At 47.1% G+C, this 12,814-nt stretch overlaps 2 protein-coding genes across 2 annotated transcripts; both read left to right on the forward strand.

Annotated features, from left to right (window-relative positions):
* The first annotated feature begins 945 nt into the window (after positions 1–945).
* Positions 946–5,940, forward strand: LOC120319721 (probable N-acetyltransferase camello). The gene is made up of 2 exons (XM_039368842.1): positions 946–1,104; positions 2,801–5,940. Exon 2 carries the CDS (start codon positions 2,853–2,855, stop codon positions 3,516–3,518), a length of 666 nt encoding a protein of 221 aa, XP_039224776.1. The 5' UTR covers positions 946–1,104; positions 2,801–2,852; the 3' UTR covers positions 3,519–5,940.
* Positions 5,941–7,031: 1,091 nt separating this feature from the next.
* LOC120319726 (N-acetyltransferase 8-like) lies at positions 7,032–10,892 on the forward strand. The gene is made up of 2 exons (XM_039368849.1): positions 7,032–8,208; positions 9,706–10,892. The coding sequence occupies exons 1-2, from the start codon at positions 8,154–8,156 to the stop codon at positions 10,398–10,400; spliced, it is 750 nt and encodes a 249-aa protein (XP_039224783.1). The 5' UTR covers positions 7,032–8,153; the 3' UTR covers positions 10,401–10,892.
* Positions 10,893–12,814: the final 1,922 nt, after the last annotated feature.

Consider the following 12,814-nt stretch of genomic DNA (forward strand, 5'->3'; position numbering starts at 1 on the left):
TGGGTGAGCAGTCAACCCAAGGAAGAGTGGAAAAGGGAAACAGGCTTCAGATGGTCAAGCTGGAAGGGGATCACGTAGTGCAGCAGTTCTCAACCTGGGTCACTTGAAAGTGTGTGTGTGGACTTCAACTCCCAGAGATGGGTGGCTATATAATATGAGACAGAGAGAGATAGAGAGAATGGAGAAAGATAGATGCAGATAGACAGACAGATTAGAGAGAGAGATTAGAGGCAAACAGAATGAAGATAGATGAAATGGAGATGAGAGAGAGAGAGAGAGGCAGACAAACAGAATGGAGGTAGATAGATACAGTGGAGATGAGAGAGAGAAAAAGATTAGAGGCAAAGAAACAGAATGGAGATAAATACAACAAAGATGATAGATAGATAGATAGATAGATAGATAGATAGATAGATAGATAGATAGATAGATAGATAGATAGATAGATAGATAGATAGATAGATAGATAGAGGCAGACAAACAGAATGGAGATAGATAGAATGAAGATGATAGATATGGATAGAGTAGACAGATAGACATGGAGATAGATACAGTGAAGAGATGACAGATAGATAATAGATGATAGATAAATGTGCCTTTGTAAAGATGCATCTTGCATGAACATAGTTATTATGCTCTGGTCCGGTTAATGACCGGATGGGAGACCACCAGGAAAGTACAAAGACTACTTGTCGATCAGCCAACACGTGACTACTGTTTCTCTCCCTTTGAATCCTGGGAACTGTAGTCCCCACGCCTGAACGGCCGGCCGGGGCAAACGACGGGATCTCTGCCTGCGCCACTTGGGAGGAGCTCCCGAGGCCCCTTTGGAGCCTTGGGGGCCTTTCCCTCCGTCCGCAGAAGCGCGCGCAGGCTGGCTGGCCACGCCCCCTTTCCAGCCCTTACAGTCAGGAAGAACGAGTCCTCCGGCCGCCCGATTCCTACCATAGAGAGGGGGGACGTTCTCTCCGGCCTGCGGGAAGAGCCGGAAGCGCGCTCGCCATTCGGAAATGACGACGTTCGATACGGCCAGGACGAGGTGGCCGCGTTGTTGCTGTTGAGGGCGGCGGCGGCGGCGGCGGCGGTGGTGCGGTTCCCCCGCAGGTACTTGAGCCGCCGAGGGGGCAGCAGGCCGAGGAAGACTTCCTTATCCGGGCAGGGAGAGCGGGTCGGCCCGAGTGACGCTCCCGCCCGCGCCCCTCCCAACGGGGTGCCCTCCAGTGGGGGGACTACAACACCCATCGTCCGCGGCTAGCGCAGGGGAGCCCGGTTTTCAACAGTCTGGAGCCGCCAGATGCGCAGGACTGCAATGGTTGGCCTTCCACAGCTGGCCTACGTAGTACCACTTAATCCTAACCATCAGAATAGGGTTGGAAGGGACCTTGGAGGTCATCTAGTCCAGCCCCCTGCCCAAGCACCAGACCTTCCCCATGGGCTCTAAGCACTGATGGGGGGGAAATGTACAGGTAATCCTCAAGTTACGACCCACAACTGAGCCCAAAACTTAGGTCGCTAAGCGAGACAGTGGTTAAGGTCAGTTTTGCCCCATTTGACGACCTTTCTTGCCACCATCGTTAGGTCCCTGCAGCTGTTAAGTTAGCAATGGGCTGTTAAGCGAACCTGGCTTCCCCCTCCCACTTTGCTTGTCAGGAGGTTGCAAAAGGAGGGTCATGTGACACCCCCGGGACGCTGTAACCGTCATAAATACGAGCATTTGAATTTCAATCCCATGACCATGGGGATGCTGCAATGGTCGTAAGTGTGGAAAATGGTCGTATGTCGCTTTTTTCAGTGCTGCTGTAACCTCGAACGGTCACTAAATGAGCTGTTGTAAGTCGAGAACTGCCCACCCTCGACTAAAAATGCCAAATCTAGCTCAAATGCCATTTGTCTATCTGGAGCATCAGCAAAGGGGGACTGCAGAAGCTGGCGGCTGCCCTGAAAAATCCCAAGGTGGTCACAAGCAAGAGATGCATCCATTTTTTTTACTGTGGCCACACTGGCACTCGTTAAAAATCCAATTCTGTTGTTGTTGTTAATTGCGAAGTCGTGTCCGACCCATCACGACCCCATGGACAACATTCCTCCAGGTCTTCCTGTCCTCTACCATCTTCTGGAGTACATTTAAATTCACACCTACTTGCTCTCAAAAGGCTACGCATATAGAACACACATAAACATGCCATATACAACATGTGCCATATACCAGGGTTAGGCAACCTTGGCTCTTTTATGACTCGTGGACTTCAACTCTCAGAATTCCTGAGCCTGCATGGGGGAACTATGTCCTTTGATGACTTGTGGACAAAGTCCCAGAATTCCTGAACCAGTATGGGGGAACTGTGGCTCCCTTGATGACTCGTGGACTTCAACTCCCAGAATTCCTGAGTCTGGTGTCCCTTGATGACTTGGACTTCAGCTCTCAGAATTCCTGAGCCTGCATGGGGGAACTATGTCCCTTGATGACTTGTGGACAAAGTCCCAGAATTCCTGAGCCAGCATGGGGGAACTATGGCTCCCTTGATGACTTGTGGACTTCAACTCCCAGAATTCCTGAGCCAGCATGTCTGGCTCAGGAATTCTGGGAGTTGAAGTCCACGAGTCATAAAAGAGCCAAGGTTGCCTACCCCTGGTATACACCTCCTCCCTTACATATAAATACATATAAAAATTAATCACTATCTTAAATACATAGCAGAAAGAGGAAGCTTGAGAGTTCACAAAGTTAATACTGTATGGAACAAAACTGTGACTGAATCTGGATCTTAACCGCCTTTCTTTTGATTTCTTTTTAATCAAGGAGTCTCTGGATCCTCCTTGCTGCTCTTGAACCCATCCCTGCCTGGCACACCATGGTGTCTTACCACATCCGCCAGTACCGTCCCGGGGACTACGAGACGGTGCGGGACTTGTTTGCCACCGGGATGAGCGAGTACGTGCCCACTCTGTGCATCCACATGCTGAAACAGCCTTGGGTCATTCTGATCCTGACTTGCACCTTCAGCGTTCTGTTCACCAGTTCCAAGTCGTTGCTCCTACCCATCCTGGCTATCACTCTGCTGCTAGCCATGGGCCGGCAACTCCTGGGTTACATCTGGTCCATGTACATTGACCACTGCCTGCAGAAAGACCTGCTGGACATCCAGGCCACGTACTTCGGGGGCAAAGGCTCGTGCTTTTGGGTGGCCGAAGTGGATGAGAGCGTGGTGGCCACGGTTGGGGCCAGACCCTCTGAAGAACACCGCAACGAACTCATGTTGAAACGGATGTCCGTTCGGAAAGACTATCGGGGTTTTGGCATCGCCAAGGCCCTCTGCAAGACCGTGATCTGCTTTGCCCGGGAGCACGGCTACTCCTCCGTGGTGCTGAACACCCTCATGGTCCAGCATGAAGCCCGGGCAATGTACGAAGGAGTTGGCTTCCGCAAGTATTACCACTACATCCTCCCCACTGTCTACGGCAGGCTGGCCAACTGTACGATTTCCAAGTATCGCTACGACATTCCTAGCGCCGAGTGAGGAAACCGCCAGAGGATTGTCCTCCGGCGATGGGCTGGATCTGCCCTCCCACCCCATTTCTTCTTCCTGCAGCTGGGCCACCCCGCGAAGTCAACAAAAGGGCAGGGGAAGCGGTTAAGATTTCACACACTGCACCAACAACAAAGATGCGTATCCATTTCCGGATGCTGATTTTTTTTTCCCCCAAGGCGGCTTTTGGGGCCTTCTAAAGTTTTAGCAATGTGGGAAGGAAAACTCCCCGTCTCCTCGCAGCGTCTTTGCAAGTGAGGGGGAAAAAATGTACATTTTTATCGGCGGAGAAGAAGAGATTTTCCCATCTGCCCCATTGAGCTGTGGCCTTGGGGTTAACCATTCTAAACTCACATCCACGTGGCCCTTTTCGGAGAGCTGTTCTCATGACAGCTAACCACCAGTGGGCCAGGGAAGTCTGTTGGCTGGGTGCTTTTTTGCCTAACCTGCTTGGATTAGCGGAAGCTGTTTCTTTCATCTCGCCCCATTGGAAAAAAAGAGCATTTTCTCTCCCTTCTGCAGGGTACACGGCCCCTGGCGTTCTGCTGACTGGGAGACACAAGCAACGTGGTCTCTTTATTTCCCAATCTATGGCTTGCTTCTCAGGCCTGCAAAGTAACCCCACTACTACTACGGCATTGGTAGTGATCCCCCCCCCCCCAAACACCTATGCTTGGATATCTTGGACTAGCTTCTGGCTGTGGTGGGTTTCAGCGGCTTGAGCCCCCATCCTGAGTGCACTTTGGAGGGCTGAGCAGAGAAGGGCTGCCTCGGACTAAGTTCTATCTCCCTGGGTCTGTTTTGAGCCATATTCCTGCTGGAGGAGTCCTGTTCCTTGTTTCTCCAGATTACGGGGACGTACTGTTCCTTTTATACAGGTAGTCCTCAACTTATGACCACGGTTGAGCCCAAAGTTCCCATTGCTAAGCAAAATGTATTCGGTGAGCTTTGTCCCCGTTTACGGCCTTCCTTGCCACAGTTGTTAAGCGAACCACTGCCACAGGGTTGTTAAGTGAATCTGGCTTCCCTCCATTGACTTTGCTCGTCAGGTCGCAAAAGGGAATCACGTGACATCACCACTCCCCCAGAGATGCTGCAGTTGTCATAAGTACATGCCAGTTGCCAAGCCTTTGAATTTTGATCACTTGACCACAGGGAACGCCGCAAGGGTCCTGTGAAAAATGGTTTAAGTCACCTTTTTTGATCGTGGCATCACTTCCAACGGTCAGTAAACGAACAGTTTTAAGTTGAGGACTTCCTGTATCGATCTTAGTATGGCTGGATGGTGTCAATGAAGGATTAGGAATTAATTCCTATAGGAAAATGTCCCCAACAAGGTGTTTTTCTCTACATGATCAAGCCCCAAATCCCAAAGGTTTTTTTTCAGGAGGCAACTGGACTTTGTCTTTGAAGACGTTTTGCTTCTCATCCAAGCAGCTTCTTCAGTTCTTGACTGGGTGGTGGGGAAGGAAGGAAGGAAGGAAGGAAGGAAGGAAGGAAGGAAGGAAGGAAGGAAGGAAGGAAGACAAGCTTGGAATTTAGGATGGATGGATGGTCTGGATAGATGAAAGAAAGGTCTGGAATTTAGGATGGATGGATAGGTGGCTGGATGGGAGGGAGGGAGGAAGATCTTAAAGGCGCTTTCTCAGGAAGCAACTTGTTTTCCTTTGAAGACATTTCCCTTCTCATCCCAGAGGCTTCTTCAGCTCTGACTGGATGGTGGGGAATGGAAGGATTTATACTCCTTGCAGGCAGCTGGTCATTTGCCTCCGTTTAGAGAGTCGTTGAGGCCACTGTTGAGGTTTACCTGTGTCCTCAGGGTCACCTGAGTGGTGCAAATTGGTGTGGAGTCTCCTTGGCTGCAGGATGTTTTTCTGGCCTGGGTCCTTTCACCATTGAATACAGACGCAGGCTGTTGGGGATGAGTCTGGGTTGTCTGAATCTCAAACTAAAGCGCAAATGTTTCCTGGAGTCTACAATCTTTTCTGGAAATCCGTTCACACTCCCACACCCTTCGAAGGGTGTTCATTCCCAAAGTGCATCGCTAAATGTCGATGGAGATTCTCAGGTCATGGCGAAACGTTTTTTAAGAAGAGACTGGACAGCCATTTGTCTGAAATGGTATAGGGTTTCCTGCCTGAGCAGGGGGTTGGACTAGATGACCTTCAAGTTCCCTTCCAACTTTATTATCGTTAAACGTCTTCAAAGAAAAATAAAGTGCAGTTGCCTCCTGAAGAAGCACCTTTGGGACAAACATACCTGGATGACTGAGAATCTCCATAGACAAGTCCCCAAATTCTTTATCCCTGTTTTATGGGGGAGCTGTCTTAATCCCTCAATTTTTGGAATCAACCATTTTTCTCAGCTCTCTCAGAGGGGAGACAATTAAACATTTCTCTGGCTGGCCTTTCAATTTTTTTCAAGAATTCCTGTTTTAAAGTTTATCACGGCATCGGTCATGAGCCAGGCTGACCTCGGTCTGACGAAGAACTCTTAGCTTTTAAGAGACAAAAAGGAAATTTATTCTGAAAATGAAAATAAGGGGGGGGGTGGATCTTAAAAAGCAGCAAGCCGGTACAAAATTCTGGCAAAATCCAACAGAGTCGGTTTAGCTAAAGTTGCTTTTTAACTTGCTGTTAGTTCTCAGCACAAGTTCAAGGTTCAATGTGGACAGAATGTCTGTAGAAAAATCAGCTGGGCCTCCAGCTTGGGTGGGGATGGGCAGGTCCTCCTTGCTGTTCATCTTTCTCTCTTCTGCTGTTGAGCAGGAGCCTCACTTTGATAGGTGGAATATAAGCAAAAGGTAAGCCTCCCTGGCTCAAGGTTGACTTGGCTTCCGTCCTTCCGAGGTCGGTAAAATGAGGACCCAGATTGTTCTGGGCGATAGGCTGACTCTGTAAACCGCTTAGAGAGGGCTGTAAAGCACTGGGAAACGGTATCTAAGTCTATTGTGCTTGCTCTGCCCTTCTTTCCTTTCCTTTCCTTCCTTCCTTCTTGCCTGCCTGGAAATGGAGCTGGATTAGTGAGGATTCTTTGGATTTAGATCCAGTCAGCCATTTTTGGTACGGGCAAGATGGTGGCCAAGCCGTTGCTCCCTGCCAAATTTCTTAATAGGAAAGAATCTGTGGGAAGATGAAGTCTGCTTGAGTCAGGTTGATCTGCTGATTAACACATCAGGCTAAAAAACCAGGAGATGGTGAGTTCTAGTCCTGCCATAGGCGTGAAAGCCAGCTGGGCGACTTTGCGCCAATTATCAGGAGACCCTGAGTTCTTGTCCCACCTTAGGCGTGAAAGCCGGCTGGGTGACTTTGGAGTAATCATTAGGCAATGGTGAGTTTTAGCCCCACTTAGGCACGAAAGCCATCTGGGTGACTTTGGGCGAATAGCCAGGAGACAAGTGAGTTCTAGTTCTGCCCTAAGCATGAAAACCATCTGGGTGACTTTGAGCCAATCATCAGGAGACAGTGAGTTCTAGTCCCGCCTTAGCACAAAAGCCGGCTGGGTGACTGAGCCAATCATTAGGAGACGGTGAAGTCTAGTCCTGCCTTAGACACAAAAGCCAACTGGGTGACTTTGAGCCAATTGCCAGGCGATAGTGAATTCTAGTCCCACCTTAGGCACAAAAGCTGGCTGTCTGGGCCAGTCGCTCAGTCCCAACCTAGTTTACCTCACAGGGTTGTTGTGAGAAAAATAGGAGAAATGACTATTAGATACCTTTGCCACCTTGAATTTAAAAATAATAAAGGCGGAATTTTTAAAAAAAATTAAATAAAAACCCTCTCACACGGTTGAAGAATTTTGATTGTTGTGCTGCTGTTTTGAATGGATTGCGTCCATCTCTCTTCAATCCATTTGTGCCTCCACTGATTTTTGAACGTCTCGCTGTCCGAGCAGTGACCCTATTGTCCTGTGCAGGTTTGTGCACTGGCGTTGTGCCGTGTGGAGAAATACATTTGATTTTTCAATAAAGTTGAAATGTTTCTGGACCTGATCCTTGTTCATCTTACAGCGCTCTTCATCTCTCACCAAGCTTCCAAGCCACAAAACTCTTTTTCCTCATATTAAAAAAAGGGGAAAAAAAGAAAAACCAAACCACATTTTATTTCCTTGCAATAATAAAGCACTAAAATTCCAGGCGCGTGTGGACTTTGTCTTCTGTCTCAACCTAAAAAAAAAGGGGGGGGGGAGGCTCTTAATCTGAATGTTAATTGGTTTATCATCCAAATCACGTTTTCAATGGACGTGCCAGGGAGTTGGGTATAAAATGCTCTTTTTCAAGGACGGCACAAAGCAGTCACTTTAAAGTCATGTGGATTTGATTTAATCTACAAAAGCTGATTTAGGTCCAGCAGCTCCAATCCGGGTTTTGCTATATATTAGTCCAGTTTCAAAGGATGTAATGTATATATAGAATTACTTTTTTTCCAACTCTCGGGATCCTGCTAAGAGAAAGCAAGCTTGATCCCTGAAGATCCTTTTTTAACAGCCTCCTGGACTAAAATAGAGGTTTAAAGTGACTATACAGGAAGCTGGCATGAGTTGTACAGTAGGGAAATAATTCTTTGTAGGATTTCTTCCTTTTAAGCTTGTCGCTTCCTGGTGCAAATCTGATTTCCTTGCAAGATCATGGCTGCAATCATAGATGGTCAGGAGAAGCCAGCACCTGGACACCTAGCAGCAGGTAAGTGATGGGGGAGTAGCCGTCCACCTTTGCAAGCCAGAAACTGGGCCAGCTATATTTTTAATGCCAGCAGGGACAATTCTGGCTTAAAACTGGAATTAAAAAGACCCCATTAGGATGCCGTCCAGATTCCCAGGAGAGAGAGGTTGCCTTCCAGAGGATCAAGAGACAATTCAGAGTGTGTGAGAAAGAGGGTGAAGACTACTCCTTCCTAACAGTATGAGCAGGGGGGTTGGACTAGAAGACCTCCAAGGTCCCTTCCAGCTCTACTCTGATGGATTGATTTTTCCCTAGGTTGCAAATAGAAAGGGGAGGTTCAAGTGATAAGAATCAGGACTCCTAGGTTAAGTTGCAGCTAAGATTGATTGCTCCAGCTGACACAGGTAGCCCTTGACTTAAGGACAGGTCATTTAGTGACCGGTCAAAGTTAACGATGGCACAGAAAAAAGGGACTTGCGACCTTTTTTCACAGCCCAAAATTTCTGTTCCCAATGAGACAATGGTTAGGTGAGTTTGGCCCCATTTTACGACCTTGCTTGCCTCAGTTGTTAAGTGAATCATAGAATCAAGATCACACGACGTATTAGTACCGCTTTATAAAACCCTAGTAAGGCCACACCTGAAATACTGAGGCCAATTTTGGTCACCATGCTACAAAAAAGCTGTTTGGAAAAAATTCAGGGAAGAGCAACTAAGATGATCCAAGGCCTGGAGACTAAAACAGCCCCTGGAATACTACTATCATATCTTCCCTATTCTTTTCTTTAGACTAGCCAAACCCAAATACTGCAGCCGTTCTTTGTATGTTTTAGTCTCCAGGCCTCGGATCATCTTAGTTGCTCTTCTCTGCACTTTTTCCAAAGTCTCAACATCGTTTTTGTGATGTTTTCTGCCCTGGGTCCCTTCACCGTTGAAGATCAGCACAGGCTGTTGGGGATGAGTCTGCGTTGTCTGAATCTCAAACTGAAGTAAATGGTTCCTGGAGTCTGCAATATTTTCTGGAAATCCGTTCATCCTCCCGCACCATTCAAAGGGTTTCCATCCCAAATGCATGGTTAAATGTCTATGAAGCGTCTCCGTCATCCAGGTCCTGGTTATCCCAAAGATGTTTTTTCAGTTTTGAGATGCAGACCCCCATAGACTCATACCCAACAGCCTGCACCTGTCTTCAACGGGGAAGAGACCCAGGGCAGAAAACATCCTGCAGCCAAGGCTCCACACCCATTTGCACCACTCAGGTGACCTGAGGACACAGGTAAACCTCCAGGTGGCCTCAACGCCTCTCTAAAAGGAGGCAAATGACTAGCAGTCTGCAAGGAGTATAAATCCTTTCATCCCCCACCATTAAGTCAGAGCTGAAGAAGCTTCTGGGATGAGAAGTGAAACATCTTCAAAGAAAAACAAGAAAGTCCTGTTGTCTCTTGAAAAAGGACCTTTGGGACAACCCTGACCTGGAGGACGGAGAATCCTCAGATGTCTGCCTCTTCTGTTTTGCAGGGCAGGAGAAACGTGACTTGGTCGCAGGCAAGTACCACATCCGGAAGTACGAGGCCAGAGACTATGACATGATGCGCACCTTCTACATTCAAGGGATCAAGGAACACATTCCTCGGGCGTTGTGGCACTTTCTAGGGCGTCCTCAGACACACCTGGGCCTTCTGGCTGTCTTCCTCATGACTTACCTGAGCTCGGCGTCCTACATCATCTCCCTGGTGGTGGTGTCCATTCTCCTGGTGGTCGGCATGCTTTCCATGAAGAACATCTATGAAGACTATCTCCAAAACAGCCTTACTACGGATATGCTGGACATCCAGGGGACCTACCTGGAGCCAGAGGACTGCGGCTTCTGGGTGGTGGACATTGGAGAGGAGGTGGTAGGCATGGTGGCCCTCACCCATCCTGACAACCCATCTTGGTGGAGCAACGCCCGGGAGCTGAAGCGGATGTCCGTGAAGAAGGAGCATCGTGGCCAAGGGCTATCCAAGGCTCTAATCAAGACGGTCATCCAGTTTTCTCAGGAGCATGGCTATGAAGAAGTCGTGTTGGGTACCTCCATGGTGCAACACATTGCTCATAGGGCCTACGAGAACATGGGCTTTCACAAAGTCCTGGAGGAAAATCCCTCTTTCATAGCTAAACTGGTAGGTTTTTCTGCGCATTGGTATTATTACAAAATCCCAGACACTCACTGAGGTCCACCTGAAGTCATCAGTCACCTCCCCAAAGGAGAAGTTAAGTTCTACATTCAGTTCTACATCAGCAAGAATGCAGATTCAACCTTCTCCTGGTTGGAATTGAACCAACTCTTTGAAGAGGCTTTGTGTCACCTGAGTTCGCCCCGCCTAAATCGGGTTTCCCAATGGAATGATCTTTAAACTCCTGTTATCCGACTGGGTTAACATAACTGGCCCCATGTCCCAACACAGCCTGCCCTTGGAAGTTCCTACACTCTGTTGGTTGCCAGCCATAAGCTTCTCACAGAGGTCTTCTTCTTTAAGTCCTATTCTCCTTAATCTACCAACAGCTTGGAAGAGAAGAAACATGCTGGGCCCTTCCTCACAAATGCCAAATCTGTAGAAAAGAGAGAGAGACAGAGAGAGAAAGGAAAAAGAAAAAAAAGACAAAGAGACAGAGAGAGAAAGGGATAGAGATAACAAAAAGGAATAGAAACAGAAACAGAGAGAGAGAGGAAAAAGAAAAAGACAAAAAGAGAAAGACAGAGACAGACAACAAGAAAGAGAAAAAGGAGAGAAACAGAGAAAGAGGGAAAAGACAGACAGAGAAAGACAAAGAGAACAAGAAAGAGAAAAAGAAGAGGCAGAGAGATAGAGACAGGAAAAAGAGAAAGAGAAAGCAGAAAAAAAAGGAGACAGAGAAGGGGAAAATGAGAGAAACAAAAGGGGGAGAAAGAAAAAAAGAGAGAGAGAGAAAACAAAAAGAAAAGCAGAATGAGACAAAGAGAGAAAAAGAGACAAAAAGAAAAAGAGAGAGGGAGGGAAGGAGAGGTCCTCCCAGGGATTGGTCTTAAACTGGGAGAAGCTTCATTTCCTTGGTGCCATTAGGACTATAATTTCCATGATCCACAGTCAAGCAGGCTGGATTGATGGGAACTAGAAGCTAGCATAGCTTTGATCTGGAATTGAGCTAAAACAGCTTCAGATGTAGGCCTTTTACTTCTGTTTAGTTTGTTTCACTTTATTCCCTTCTCGAACTCAAGACCCAACATTTTCAAAATTTAATAAATTCCACATTGGGCCAGTCCTCTTTATTCTTCAGCTAAGCCTGAATCTTCCCTTCCCTCCCCCAGAATAATATTTTTCCCCTTATCTCTATGCTAACCACACCCAAGTTTGTGTCTTTTCTACAGTTACACTCTGCAAGCAACAAGATAGGGGAGGGGGGGAACCCAAGAAATTTTTAAAGCCTGCTCATTTTCTTTGGCAAAAAATTTGCATTTCAATCGTTTTTCCACATCCAGTCAAATTTTACTAAATATCAGCATGTTATTCTGTCCTTCCTATGCTACCCCTCTTCATCTACTCTAGGTTTTTTCAAACTGAGGAATTTGCAGATTGAAATCCACACACATCTTAAAGTAGCCAAGTTTGAAAAACACTATCTAAAGAAACTTCGATTCACAATGGCTCTTATTTGTGTGATCTCTTTCCTTATTGGTGCCTTATACATTTTTGCTCAGCATGTAATGTTCCTTCCATTTCCCCTCCCTCTGAATTTTTTTTGTGCCTAAAGTTTGGGTTATTTTCCCTCCGACAATATAACTTTGCAGCTTTCTAGATCTGGAAGAACTTCCTAATTGTTGCAATGTACAAACAGATGGTTGTTAGTCCTTGACTTAACAACCATTCGTTATTTGAAGTTACAGTGGCAATGAAAAAAGTGACTTATGACCATTTTTCACACTTACGACCGTTGCAGCATCCCTGCGGTCAACGTGATCAAAATCCAGAAGCTGGGCAACTGATGGTCCCAGTGTCCCTGGGGGTCACATGATCCCCTTTTGTGACCTTCTGACAAGCAAAGTCAATGGGGGGAAGCCGGATTCACTTAACAACCGGGTTACTGACTTAAAAACTGCAGTGATTTGCTTAACAACTGTGGCAAGGAAGGTTCATAAAATTCACTGAACAAATGGTTCACTTAGCAACAGAAGTTTTGGGCTCAAGGTTGTAAGTCAAGGACTACCTGTAGTGTTTTCACCATTCCCCACCCATACAAACTGCAGGGATAGGTAAATGTTCCAGCACATCTGCGGGCCATTTGTTGCAAAAGGGTGAATTTTACCGTTATGCAACTATTTCCCTTGACACAGTGATTTTCAAACCAAGTTCAGTTCTTGCAGAGTTATTAATCTTCAAGCAACAGAAACCAAAGAGGAAAAAAAAACCCTCAACTGCCCCCTGCAGGTCATAAACTATACCTACAAGCTAATTTATTTGCTATAGAATAGGGCAGTGATGGCAAACCTTTTAGAGACCGAGTGCCCAAACTGCAACCCAAAACCCACTTATGCATCACCAGGTGCTGGGTGGGTGTGGCCCATTGGGTGGGTGTGGCCCATTGGGTGGGCGTGGCTGCGGGGGTAACG

Source organism: Crotalus tigris, unplaced genomic scaffold, assembly GCF_016545835.1.
Source record: "Crotalus tigris isolate CLP2741 ecotype Arizona unplaced genomic scaffold, ASM1654583v1 scf7180000020941.558017, whole genome shotgun sequence".
NCBI lineage: Eukaryota > Metazoa > Chordata > Lepidosauria > Squamata > Viperidae > Crotalus > Crotalus tigris.

Excerpts from the sequence above, each read along its gene's own strand:
- LOC120319721 (XM_039368842.1), top strand. The coding sequence starts at position 2,853 with ATGGTGTCTTACCACATCCGCCAGTACCGTCCCGGGGACTACGAGACG.
- LOC120319726 (XM_039368849.1), top strand. The coding sequence starts at position 8,154 with ATGGCTGCAATCATAGATGGTCAGGAGAAGCCAGCACCTGGACACCTA. Across the intron at positions 8,209-9,705 it reads ACCTGGACACCTAGCAGCAG|GGCAGGAGAAACGTGACTTG; the intron begins GTAAGTGATGGG and ends TCTGTTTTGCAG.